The sequence below is a fragment of the Pempheris klunzingeri genome, chromosome 3 (assembly GCF_042242105.1).
Source record: "Pempheris klunzingeri isolate RE-2024b chromosome 3, fPemKlu1.hap1, whole genome shotgun sequence".
Classification (NCBI taxonomy): Eukaryota; Metazoa; Chordata; class Actinopteri; order Acropomatiformes; family Pempheridae; genus Pempheris; species Pempheris klunzingeri.
The window spans coordinates 27,564,994-27,578,035 of NC_092014.1; the positions used below are offsets into that span (position 1 = coordinate 27,564,994).

The 13,042-nt window shown below is 42.0% G+C and overlaps 1 protein-coding gene across 1 annotated transcript in view; it reads right to left on the reverse strand.

Annotated features, from left to right (window-relative positions):
- The window catches only part of sorcs1 (sortilin-related VPS10 domain containing receptor 1), a 138,152-nt gene that overhangs the window by 32,392 nt on the left and 92,718 nt on the right, over positions 1-13,042 (reverse strand). The window contains exons 4-7 of the mRNA XM_070828542.1: positions 9,939-10,097; positions 4,388-4,461; positions 1,303-1,367; positions 119-237 (exon numbers count right to left, since the gene is read on the reverse strand). Coding sequence (XP_070684643.1) covers positions 119-237; positions 1,303-1,367; positions 4,388-4,461; positions 9,939-10,097 — 417 coding nt within the window. The remainder of the gene's footprint in view (positions 1-118; positions 238-1,302; positions 1,368-4,387; positions 4,462-9,938; positions 10,098-13,042) is intronic.

The following is a 13,042-nucleotide window of genomic DNA, read 5'->3' on the forward strand; positions in this document are numbered from 1 at the left end:
CTTCGCTAATAGCACACCTCTAAGAATGACCTTGAAAATTGTCCTACGATATCCTCACACTTTCTGCCTTAAACACTGCTCTAATACTTTTCACTGAGCAAAGTGGACAATTACCTACCTGGACAAACACATACTCATCTTGCACCACCAGAGAATTGGGGTCAATGTAGCCAGGGAATGGTTTGCCCTTGTTGGCATCTGTGCAGTTCTGCAGCTTGCAGGTGACATACAGCGCCTCTGCTCCCCCCCCCACACACACACACACAAGCAAAGACACACATACACGCACGTCAAGCCACGGCATCAGTGATGGTATTAGCCAATGAAGAAAGGCAGCCTTCACCCGGAGCCAAGTGGCCTCTTTTGGCTTCCCACATTACTCGTGTCAATAAAGTGGTCCCAGTAAGGGAGGAGCCGGGCGGGAGGGGAAGACAGATGACCAGAGAGGCCAATTGCTTTGCCTTCAATCGCAGCGCTGGGAGAAAGAATGTCCCCACGTGTTAGCCTCTGCCAAATATGCGTCTGCTTCCTCCACACCACATGATCAATACTGATGTCACAGTAACATCTGACATGACTGATGTTTGCTATGAGTGTTTGTATGATTGGCTTTTCTCTACTGTGTTGGCCTCAAGAAGTTAGGGAAGAGACAGATAAAAAAAAAAAACAATAGCAGCATAATTTCATTTTAATCCCTAACATGGTTCAAATTTCATGGTTTTCCATAATGCACCCATAGAATGTCTTTACCCCGATCTTTAGGTTGCAACGCAGGCGTTCTGTTATAATTTTGTAGTCTTGAATGTTATATCAAGTTAAACCTCTGATGACATCATCTAACCCCGATGAGGGTACATTACATGCCTGTAATTTCACTCCAGTGGACTTCACATTTAAATTCAACAAATTGAATTGCTCGCAAAGATAATAATATACATAATGAAATCAAGAAATGATGAGGTAAATCAATTAAAAGTCCTGATTCTGAGGATTCTGACATCAGAATTAAGTCAAATGTTATACAATAACCCCCAATGTTCAAGTGCCAGCGTCTCTCTATACCTTTGAAAGCACCACTGAGCTAAATGACTTGCTTTTAAAAGCATTCTAATATATGCATTACTTTTCTCTCCATTGTCATTGTGTGTCCCCAGATTCTGCTATTTCCACTGCCCCTCTACATCACCCATCCGCAGAATTGTCCACACAACTCCCAATTCCTCTCTACTTTAACACAATGCTCACTATACAGTACAGAGACACAAGAAAATGGAGCTCTGAACTCGGAATTCAATTACTCACGTCCTTCAGAGATGCTGGTTTCCAGGTGAATTAAGCCCGGCTCTTTGTCCAAACCCATTTTCGACCTGAAAGGCAGACAAATGTGTTTCAGGAACGTCACCATTGGTCTTTTGCCTTTGGGTAGACGCCACCTACCACTGATGGCGTCTGACCTGAGAGGTTGTATGCTGCAAAGTCGCACAAATGTATAAACACAAGGAGGTTAAGCCAGGTGTAGCGACAGTTGTGGTAAACATCAGCAGGAATTTACCGTGTCTTTGTCTTCGTTGTGGGTGGCAAGTGTTAAGAAAAAGGACCTCAGGTTTACTGTGTGATCTAAATGTTTAGAGCCCCCAGAAGGTCCTTTCTCCCCTAGACGGCTGGAGAAAGACATTTCCTGGGATCATTAGGAAAGGAAAAGCCATTGATTTTTCTCGCTACAGTAGGGATGTCCACAGATGGAATAGCATATAATCATTACGGCATTAAATATGTATTAAAAAGACTGGGGGATCAGAGGAGAAGCAAAGACAGCACACACATGGAGGGGAGAGAGAGCGGAGAGGTAGAGAGAGATAGATGCTGGAGAAGAACGAGAGAAACAGAGAATGTACCGACAGGTAGCACACACATAAATGGAAAAAGAAATAACTGGGATTTGTGTGAGGGGAATGAGAAGCAGACAGTGAGAGACAGTCAAAGACCACCACAGCTTCTAATCATTATTCGGATTGGTAGTATTGGTGATTTCCCACATGAAACACATCTGTGAATGAATAAGATGGCCTATTTATCCAAACCACATTTCCATTCTCACTGAATAATCCATCCAGGTACCAAAGAACAAGAGATCCAGAATAACTCTGAGCTAGTAGAGCTATACGGTTTGTTTAAACTTCTGTATTTTCGCCACTTAGCGACGGGAGGCGAGGCTCAGCTTCTCCACGCTGTGTGGTCTCTGAGGAGATTTAACGTCAGAACAGGTGGAGGAAAAATTGGACGTAGTCACGAGGCTTGCACAAATACTTACAAGCAGACGGCTCCAGATGTTTTCCAAAAGATTTTGTAATGTCGTATGCAAAACATTTCACGGGCTGCACTTGCTAAGCTCACAAACTGATTAAAAGCTGAATGCGGTGGAATTTGGAGTGCCGTTTGTTCGAGGTAGGTTTCGCGCTTCGCACAAACCAACCGACACCGCGTGACTGAGCGCGGCTCGGGTTGACCAAATCGCAAATGAGCTTACGGCTCTTCATCTCCTTTATATGTTTGGTGTCCAAATGTACAGCAGGCATAAGCCTCCCTCTGCAGCCTCATTACCAGCGCTACCACACACCTACTGCACAGTGTGCGTCCCAAAAATAGAACTCTGACAGCTTCTGCAGCATCAGCCCTCCAGGCTCCCTTCACTCCTGGCTGCCCAGCTTGTTACTACCCTGACAGTTCAGCCACAGTTTGTCAAGGTGAAAGCTTTTTGTTACGTGTTAGTTACTGTATAGAGGCCAGATGTGCTAGTTACCACTGAGACGGACAGCACCTGTGGTGGCCCGCACTGGCGAGGCCATTTAGCTGAGGTAAAAATGGGAAACCAGGAGAGCAATAAAGTGAAATGGTAATGTACAGTTTAATGTTGGATTAGTCTTCGTCTGAAAGAACTGAGACATCACTGTGCAGCAATTTCAGATAGAATAATATCACAATTTTGCCTTTAAAGGCTTGGTCAGGGGAGCCATTCTGTTCATTTCAATCTTCATATAGTACGTTTCATCTCAAACAGTAACAATCCCTCAATTCCACCCTAAAGAGCTCCCGAAGCGTCTCTCTCCACTGCCGAACACTGCTGGTCACATAATGTAAGTGTCTGCCACAGAGAAGATCAGGCATGTCAGACACATGAATAATGGAAATGTTAAAAACCTCATCTCATCTGCCGCTCACTTTGCGGAGTGGCAATGACGTAGGTCCGTCCAGGACGTTCACAAAGTCAAAACTGCTCTTCATTTGGCTTTGAGTAGGTAGACAGTTAGGAGTTGGGACATAGTTGTCACGCAAATTCTAGTTTTGCAACAACAATGCAACAGTGTGTCTAGACCCGCAGGACGTGTACATGCGCAAGGACCGACAATCCTTTTTAAACTACGGATGGATCCTTCACGTCTGGAACTGACTCCAGTTGAAAACCCAAGTTAATTAGCGCTGCATGATTATCGTTAACGTCATACAAGCAAAATGGTCAGTCAGTGAACATTAACCCCTTGTTGCCTGTTGTCGCGAATTCGCCTCAAACCTCTTCCGGTCTTGATGCAGCTGAGGTGGCCTCTGTATCCCATGAATGCCGGTTGATGCATATTCTATATATACATTACATATACATAGATGCATACATACATACATACATACATAAATATATATATATATATATATTCTATGCGTATATACATATATATTATATTATACTATTATTATATTGTACTATTCTATGCTATAGTCAAATTAACAATCTCCACTTAATTTAGCATCTGCTTGAATGCAAAAACACAAATAATTAATTTTTTTATATAATTGTAAATAAATTCAGGCAGTAAGGGGTTAACTGTGTCAACGACTTTCACCTGCAAATTTAATCCGCTGTAGCTAATAAGCGTAACAAGTTAGGCGTAAATGACCCATAGGTGTCGGTTATTAAACGCAACAATAAGCGAGTCACCAGCAAGGGGCGCACACCCACTGAGCCGAAGGACGAGAGACAGCCGCGCTTATCAAGTTTGTGTACTGCGGGGGCTCTCGTTTAGCGGGCTGACCATGCATCTGTGGAGCTGACCCATCTGCACAAAGCACCGCCTCTGAGCCCAGTAGGCAGCCACTCTGAGATAAAGGCAAAGGCCAAAGGCAGCGGCTGGTTCTCTCATCGCTGTCACGGACCCGTGACAGTCAAGACGGTGCGTTCATTAGTTGTAGGGGAGTGGTTTTGGAGGAAAGCCTGAGGGAAGGGGTGGAATATTTAAAACTTTCAAAATCGACCTACTAGAAAATGCTCACAATGTAAATGCAATGGCGCAATTCTAGATTATTGCCAACATCTTGATAGATATCCAAATCTACTCACCAGTAGAAGCGATTGGGAGCCACTCTCTCGTGCACCAGTTGCCACCTCCTCCCGAACTCCACCGAGCTGTAAAGCTGTAGCAAGACAGCCAGGCATTTGGTGAGCGTTTATTCGTGCATCATGTAAACAGCCGATCAAATTTACCATTTTGTACAGCACAAGCCATTCTACTATCAAATGCTTGTGTTTGCCCTCGAAATAATGAGCTTTTGCACATTTCTTTCCCTGTTTGTGTTCACACGTTGATTTACTTAGTGCCTCGGTGATCCTTTTAACATCTGCAGTGTAACGATGAGTGGGAGACAAACTTTCTCTCTCTCTCAAACAAACAAACACACACACACACACACACACAGTCTGTAATACGCTCTTTATTTGAATTCACTAAATTAGATTAGAATTCACACAAGATTCGAACACCGCAGACGCGTAACATGTCTTACAGACATTTTGGGATGAAAGCATTTGTCCGCCGTCCCACATGAGCATCCATTACTGCGAAACCTTACGGAGATTTTTGACACACACACACACACACACACACACACACACACACACACTATGAACACAAGTCAAGAAGGAAAGCTTAAAGAAAGAACCGCAGGGTGCAGGTTCTCCTGCACTAGAGAAATTCACCTTGCTGTAACAAGCCAGTGAATGAGACAGGGAGATGAGAGGAGCCCAAGCATGGTGGGTGGTCTCGCTACCCACATTGTTCACTACTCAGTAAATCACTGGATTGCTGAGACTTTGCCTCTCTACAGAGAAAGGGCGGAGGATAACATGTGAAATCCCTGTGTAATGGAACTAACTGTCCATAAAAATAAGAACTCTTGAGTGTCCTCATTTGTTACCACGGTTCTTCCAGTGAAATTTCAGGGGTCGCTGTTTTGGCTCAATTTTTTTTTGACGAAATTAATGAACTGAGGTGATATTGATGGGTTGGTTTTCTCAGGGGGGTTTCTAGCCATGCAGCTAGTTTTGGTTTTATTTCTTCAACATAGAGATCTGTCTGAGATTTGAGTCCTTCACACCAGGTTTTTTTTTTTTTTTTTAAAGCTGCAGCTGTTTTTATATGAACAATGGATTATATGTCTAAGAGAGATATGAAAAGGGTGCGGGTATAGAATTTTCACAATACAATTGTTCTGGTTAAACTTAAAGATGATAAAAATGAACCGCTTTAGCAGTGGAGACTGTAGAGGAATGACGGGACACGAGGGGAGAACGACACGAGGAATGACATCCAACAATAACCCCTAGTGCCCCGAATAAACTGTTCACCTGTACGTCTGCATTCTGCCTGTATATTGGGTTGGTTGCTCAGTAAAATCAATAACCTCGCTGATATACTCTCTGAAGTCCTTTTGTCTCCAAACGCACTTGCATTCTCTGACAAAGCAAATGACAAATCCGTTTACTCTATAGCTTACAGCTGGAATTTAATTTTATTTCAGTCTTTCAAGCTGGACTTTTTCCATTTTCAGCATGAGCAACCAAGCATACAGTGTAAACAATCATTTATTAGCCACTAACAAAAATGTGACTTTGTTTATGTTCTGTTTACATTCATTTATTTTCTAATTGTATTTATTTAGTCTATCCTGAAGGATAAAGTGTAGGCCTGCATTTAAAGTCTCTCCGTCTTTTATTCTACACATCATCGTTGTCAAATCAATAATTTGCTTTTATTTTGCTCAGGGCAGAAGTACTCTTAGAGTTTATTGTTAGCTTACCTGTATTTAGCTTTATTTTACCAACGTAGAAAATGCTTCAACCATAAGCCAAGTGCTCAAAGAGAGTCAAAACCAGTCTCCGCTAACTTTAACAGGTTGCCGCTTATTGCTTTAACACAAATCACTTTCAGACTTCCGTGGAGTATCTATATTTTTTTGCACTGTGTCCACTTTATTGGACCACTCTACAGTGGGCACATGCAAACTACATATTCACTGTGACTATTCCATCTGGTGTGCGTATATTCTCATGTCAAACGGGGAGAGACAAACGACACGGGCGATAAGATTTCCACGACTTCCACGCCGAGCTGTGCTAAGCAGATGCAAGCAACATGGGGTGAGGCTGGGGAGGGGTGTGTGGGAAATCACTTCGACTAATTATCCTCCCACAGCAAGTAAGTATATACCCGGGCAAGTGACAGCAAAGAGGCAGAGAACAGGGGGGGGGGCGAATTGATGCAGCCTTTACAACCTCCAAAAGTCTCTCAATCAACAAATGAGGCGGCGCTGCCAACGGGAGGTGAGGAAATTGAAAGAGAAGTAGTTTTAGGGTGGAGACAGTGTGTTCCAGTTAAGGCCTTGGTGAGAGAGCGGATGGTTGAACGAGCACCTGACATATAAGGAGCACGCAGCACAAATACAGTTTGGTGAGCTGAAGCCTGTTTCAGCAGCACAAACAATAATATATAAAAAATGTGTCAGAAAAGCTCTCAACCTCTGTCCGCCCGTTAGTCTAAAATCAATACATACCTATTGTTGGATTTGCTTTATGGACAAAACTCCATCTGCAGTCATTGTCACATGAGATGATTCATTAGACGGAAAAGCAGCAAAATTTATTGTTGCTCCATAAAATTAGCCAAAAGATCCTATTTTTTTTTTTTTTTTTACAACAATTGCAGCTTTTGGTCTGTAAAATTATTCGGATTAAGAAAGAAAAACTAGTTTTGGTTTGTCTGATCACACGTAGAAATATGCAACCAGCTCCAAAGCGTCACAAGTGAAGAAACCTCTATTTTAAGGTGGGGAGCCAAACAACGTAGGGGTCAGTTATAACCCAGTTACATTTCTTATCCTCTATTCATCTTGCGAGAGAATAAACATTAAAACACGCAGACACTATCTTTAACATTGTACGTCTTAAGTCTTTATGTAAATGCTGTATGTTTAAGTGCATGTGTGTAGTAATTACGGATGTACTACTGCATTCTTTATACTGAGCAGTACAGTTTTGACTACTGACATGAATAGTAAGAAATATGTCTAATAAATTTGAAGTATGCAGAATGAACTCGCATAATTATTCATAATGCATAATAAAAAGTCTGGATATTTTAAGAATTCTGGAATCGGCTGCCCCAAATTCAGCCTCTCAAGTGCCTACAGGCTACGTGTGAACTCCAGCAGTCTAAGGCTTATGTGTAGGTGGTTAAGGTTAGCTTAAGGCCGTCGTTGCCAGATCCTTACGTGTAGCCGGTAAGGAACGGCTGCCTGTGCCGCTGCCTTCCTTTTGTTTGTTTATTTGTAAGGAAATACGAGGTAATGATTGTTTTAACCACCATGAAGAAGTGTTCATTTTTGTCTTTGACTCTAACACTTGCTAAATTGGCTGGTGTGTCAAGTTTTAAATCAGAAACACTCAGAGGAGTCTATGTGGAGATCACTACAGTTACCATGTTCCATAACTCTCCTGACACAAGTGCTATTAAGAGTTTTGCTCTAGCATAGCGTTGGTCTGGAATCCTGCTTTGAATTCTGTGTGAAATAGACAGCACTACTATACCACAAACATTAAATGATTCCTTGTCCTGGAATCATTCCTGTTCCTGTGGAACAGCTGCCAAAGCAGTGGAGGAAGAAAGGGACAGGCATTCTGAGCACTTCGCCCTCCATCGGTATGACTAATATCACATGTAGCTCACAATAGTCTCTTAACAAATTCCGTTCTGCTCATGCAACGTGTTTCAACAGTATCCACATTGCACATTATGATGATGATGATTTGTTGACTTGTGTTATTTTGACCCTATCTCAATGAGAGCAAAGTGAGAAGAGAGTTGCGTTGCCTCAGTACACCCACGTCCAGACCTCACATCACATTTTTAAAGTGTTTTGAGTACTTTTTTCTTGTTCCGTACCTTTCGGGTCATAAGGGTGCAGGGCAAACTAACTCAATATGCGGGTATCCAGTAGAAATAAAGCAATTATGCTTGAGGATCCTTTCAAATTGTTAAGCTGTGGGCTACGTACAGCCAATAACATATCGAGGGAGGAGAAGGGTAGAGCTTTTGTCGGCGCAGGACCGAGAGTGTGAGCGTACGGCTGTGACCTGAAGGAAGAACGTACGGAAAAGAACGGGCACTAAGGTGGTTATTTTTGTTTTTATAACTGGTCTTAATCCAAAATGTCAAAAGTCAACATTCCTTTATACATAGCTCTTTGAATGCTGCACCATCGGATCATTGGTTCATGCTCATCATGTAAGAGTGGTTTGAAAGCCCAGACCCTTATTTACATTTACTCATGCTCTGCATTCTGTCGAACCGGTAAATGAGAGTCACGGGTAAACTTAAGCGAAACACAGCTGAACAACATGAATTGGAAACTAATCAAAAATAGCGATGGCGCTTGTGGGTTTCAGGCTTCTAGGAATCATCACACAGCAAATTTGAAAACAATATGGTAATGGGGTGTGTTTGCGCGCGCGTGTGTGTATGAGGGATTATATACTCGCTGCACAATGAAACTGCGATGTTCGTTCCAGAGGGGAGAGCCGAGGCATGCTCCCAACACCACGTGCTCCATACGTCCACACTTCTCCAAGAGAATGCCTTCATTATTCATCACGGCTGAAACATTAGACCCAAAGGGGGAAACTGTGAGAAAAGCATTTTATTAATGCAAATGGTTATTTTTAAATGTCTATAAATTTGACCTCTTGCTCGTTCTTTCTCTTTGTATGCCGCTCTCTCTCTCTCTCTCTCTCTCTCTCTCTCTCTCTTTTTCTCTCTCTTTTTCTCTCTCTAGTTCACATGCAAATTTTTTTTGCCTGCACTTTGCTTCCTATATCGGATGAGCTTTTCTCTTTGAAATCCATTACATTTTGGTGTCTCTAAGCTCAACAGCGGCGGGGTCATTCTGAAGGTGTGGTTTACAATGAGACTGAATCCTCATATAGCAAAAACATTGTTTTTCTGCATCTAAATGGTAGAATGTAAAATATCTACACACGTCGGCTGCACGATGACTTCAGATCCGAGAAGTGATCCAAGAATGAGTAGCAAAATTATGAGACAGACCAGACATCAGGTAAGCGTTTAGTGAATGAACTTTTGCGACAAACCCCTCTACGTAAAAGGTGAAAGCCATGGGGTGTGGACGTCCTGCTTCGACAGGAAAAGCAAAAGAAACAGATATTTTAGGTAGAGGGAGAATAAGAAATACTACTATCCTGTAAATCAAAATAAGAATCACATAACTTTTTGACTTGAAAAGAGAACATTACCATGTTTTATCTTTGAAAATTTCATACAGACAGTTGAGCTTTCTTAAATGAGCATCCGTGTCAGTGAATTTGGAACCACCACAACTATACATATACACAATCCACGCTTTATCCACCTCTCTACCAAACGCACTTCATGAACTCTGGCAGTGCACTGCCAGCTCAAACTCTTGTGTAACAGGATCTCACGTTTGTGCTCTGAGGCGCCGCATCCCAGACTGCTGCTTCGTATTTGACTTAACACTCCGCTTCTTTTTGATGCTAATGAACGACCAGCCACTAAACTAGCTGTGCCTGCTCTCCTCACCTTTTGGTCGTGGCTGTAGGCCAGAATCCAGTCCTCCTGTTCGGGGTGGAAGAGCAGGCTGAGGATGTAGAAGTTCAGTCGGTACTTCTGGTAAGTGGCTCCTTCGTCGGAGCTGATCAGCAGGCTGCTCTCCACCTCTGGATCAGTTAGCAACATGATCTGAAGATGATGGAAGGACAATGTTAGTCATTTTCAAAAAAAAAAAATGTTATATTCCATTTGATCTGTGGGGTGCACACTTTTACCAGCCCAAACAAAGACCAAAGTGGCAGATGGGACATAATGTGCTGCAATGTTTGTATATGCATGAGTTGTGTGTGTGCGTGAGTGTGTGTGTGTGTGTGCACAGTATTGAAAAGACAGAACACAGAGATACAAGTCAATCAAGAATGATTACCATATCTGAGATACAGAGCGTATTATTACAACTATGGCTGTAGATTAGCATTTTAAAAATGTGTCATCCACAGTCAGTTTTCCACTGATGATACCATATCTCAAATAATAATTTGTATCTGTTAGACTTGATGATATAATCACAATGATACATCTTTGCAGCAAGTGTGTGTGTGTGTGTGTGTGTGTGTGTGTGTGTGTGTGTGTGTGTGTGTGTGTGTGTGTGTGTGTTCGCTCTGTGTAAGTGGAGTGGCTGTGTGGCCCTCATCATTCAGATTTCTGCTGTTTATCTCTCTTTTCATTCTCAGCGCCTATGCTCAGTCAGGCCTTGAAAGTGCTAATTTCCCATGAGCGTCTTTCTTTTCTTAGAGGTCCAACATTTCTTGCCAAACTCTGGCATGGTCCCCGGAAAAAAAATCACAAAGAAATCTCCAGATAATATCAGATGCAAATATAATTGAATCAGTGGACCTGACAGAAGACGGACTAATAAGAAGACACACCAGCGCTGTCATGATTGGGAGAGTGTACAGTGGCCGAGAGTTTGGAGAGGCGCGTGGACGTGTGGGTGTGTGCGTGTAAGTTGATGTGTTTCTACGAGTCCGTGAGTGATGCAAGCGTGCCGCAGTGCATTGTTCAGGAGAAAGACCTCCAGACACTAATCACGGCTGAAAAACCGCACTACAATCGAGTAATATATATTTTTTTTATTACCAGTTACATTTCTCCTGAACGGAAGTCAGAATTAAACATCAGTCAGAGACAAAACAGCAGAGGACCGTGTTCTACATAGTGATAAGAATACAACATAAGAAAGTGTCAGTTATTTATAAGGAAACTAAAATGATTTGAAGTAGTAGTTAGCGCATTAACAATCCACACGTCTGCATTGCATTGCTATCCTTTGTTATACTGCCATTATTATCATAGTATAACATAATAATGTTTTATATATACCATAATGATAAAGCTTACTTTATTATGTTAAACTTTAATTTGATAAACCAAAGCTAACAATAATATCTGATATTAACACTAATAATGTGTTGGAGGACATATGGACTAATGACTGTTGGTTGATTAAGTTATATCTTCAGAATTAATCATCAGTTAGTTTTGTTACTCTGTGTTTCCAACAATCATATGTATAGCATATAACTGTATACATGGCTAAGCAATGGTTCATCCATGGTAATGTATTGGGTTTGATTTGCTGTAATGTTCATTGAGTTTGATTATTATGATGTGTTGCAGGTACTGTGCAGCCATTAAGTTAAGTTGATGTTCGTTTGCTTTTGTAGGGAGTCACCATTGGGTCCTCCAACCTTTTCGTAGTCCTGCATCTACATCATACGTCTGGAGTGCCTGCCCTACTTGACCTGTTGCCACTGCGACCCGACCCCGGATGAGTGGAAGATTTTTCTTTTTCCAGGTGGTGCTCCAATCAAGTTGGACTTTACACTAAGTCCCATTAATCAATATAACTATAAATTATCTTTGATAATTTCTAATTATTTCCGATAGCCATATTGCCCCAGAAATGGTGCAAAACCCAACGTATTTTGGTGAAACCGTAACGCAGAGAACTGAGCACAACACTATTAAATACAGAAACTGACAGATCTGACAAAACTATGATTATAAAACAATAGTGTTACCAGTAGCTTTCTTTTTTTTTATTAGTTACAGGCCAACAAGAGCCTGTGGCCCTGCTGAACCTCTCGCGATGCCTCTGTCACCAACGGGTCGATAAAAGTCATTATGTAAGTGCAGAAAAAAGTACTGTCCCTGCATCGCACAGAGGGGCTTACATTAGATTTGGAGGTGGCCTTTGGCACGACAATCTCTGTGCGCCCATTATGTCGTCAGATGGCGGTGAGAAAAGAGAATACACGCTGCTCTCACAGTCAATATCCTTCTCAGTATGGCACAGGACGGCAAAGCGGGACTGGTCTCTCATACCACTGAGTCATTTGTAAGCACTCTCTTGGGTAACAGCAGCCATGGTGGGTAGACCCACTAACGCAAGGTCATCATTCACAGAAGGCAGATATAATGCCACATACCTTAAGCCACATGCCGACCAATTCAATCAAATGCAGTCTAAACTGTCTAAACTACAAATCCAAATTAACCTTTATCATTCAGCTCATTCAACTCAGCTGGAGGGAACTTTCTACTTGGCTGATGTATTTCTGGTAAATGAGGTATTATAGGAACATTGTATGATGCAGGCGTGCTTACGGGTGCAATGGATTCCACTGGGATACATCACAATACGGAGATCAAGACACCTTGGTGAGAAGTAAAAATACAATACATACAGCTCTTATATACAGCTCTGATGAGAGGGTCTTTTTTTTTTTGCTTCATTTTCTCTCCCTTTACCTTTTCCAATCATGAACAAATAGGAGAAAAGGTTAGAGGGCAGGTGTCACAAAATGTCACAATACGGGAGAATGTTGATCAGTTGAGGGAAAATGATGCTCTGAAAATATGTAGGCTTTGTCTTGTTTGCTTTCTACAGTCATTCCTTCTCATCAGGCGCTCCACTCACAGCTCCCTTGCATACGAAAGTGGTTAAAACTAAAACTTGCATGTTGATGTTTCCATGAGATCCAAGAAATTGGTTTTGTGCAGGCTCCCTATCCACACAGCATGCTAATACAAACACACGGCGGTCGTGAATAAGAATATTGGATTCTACC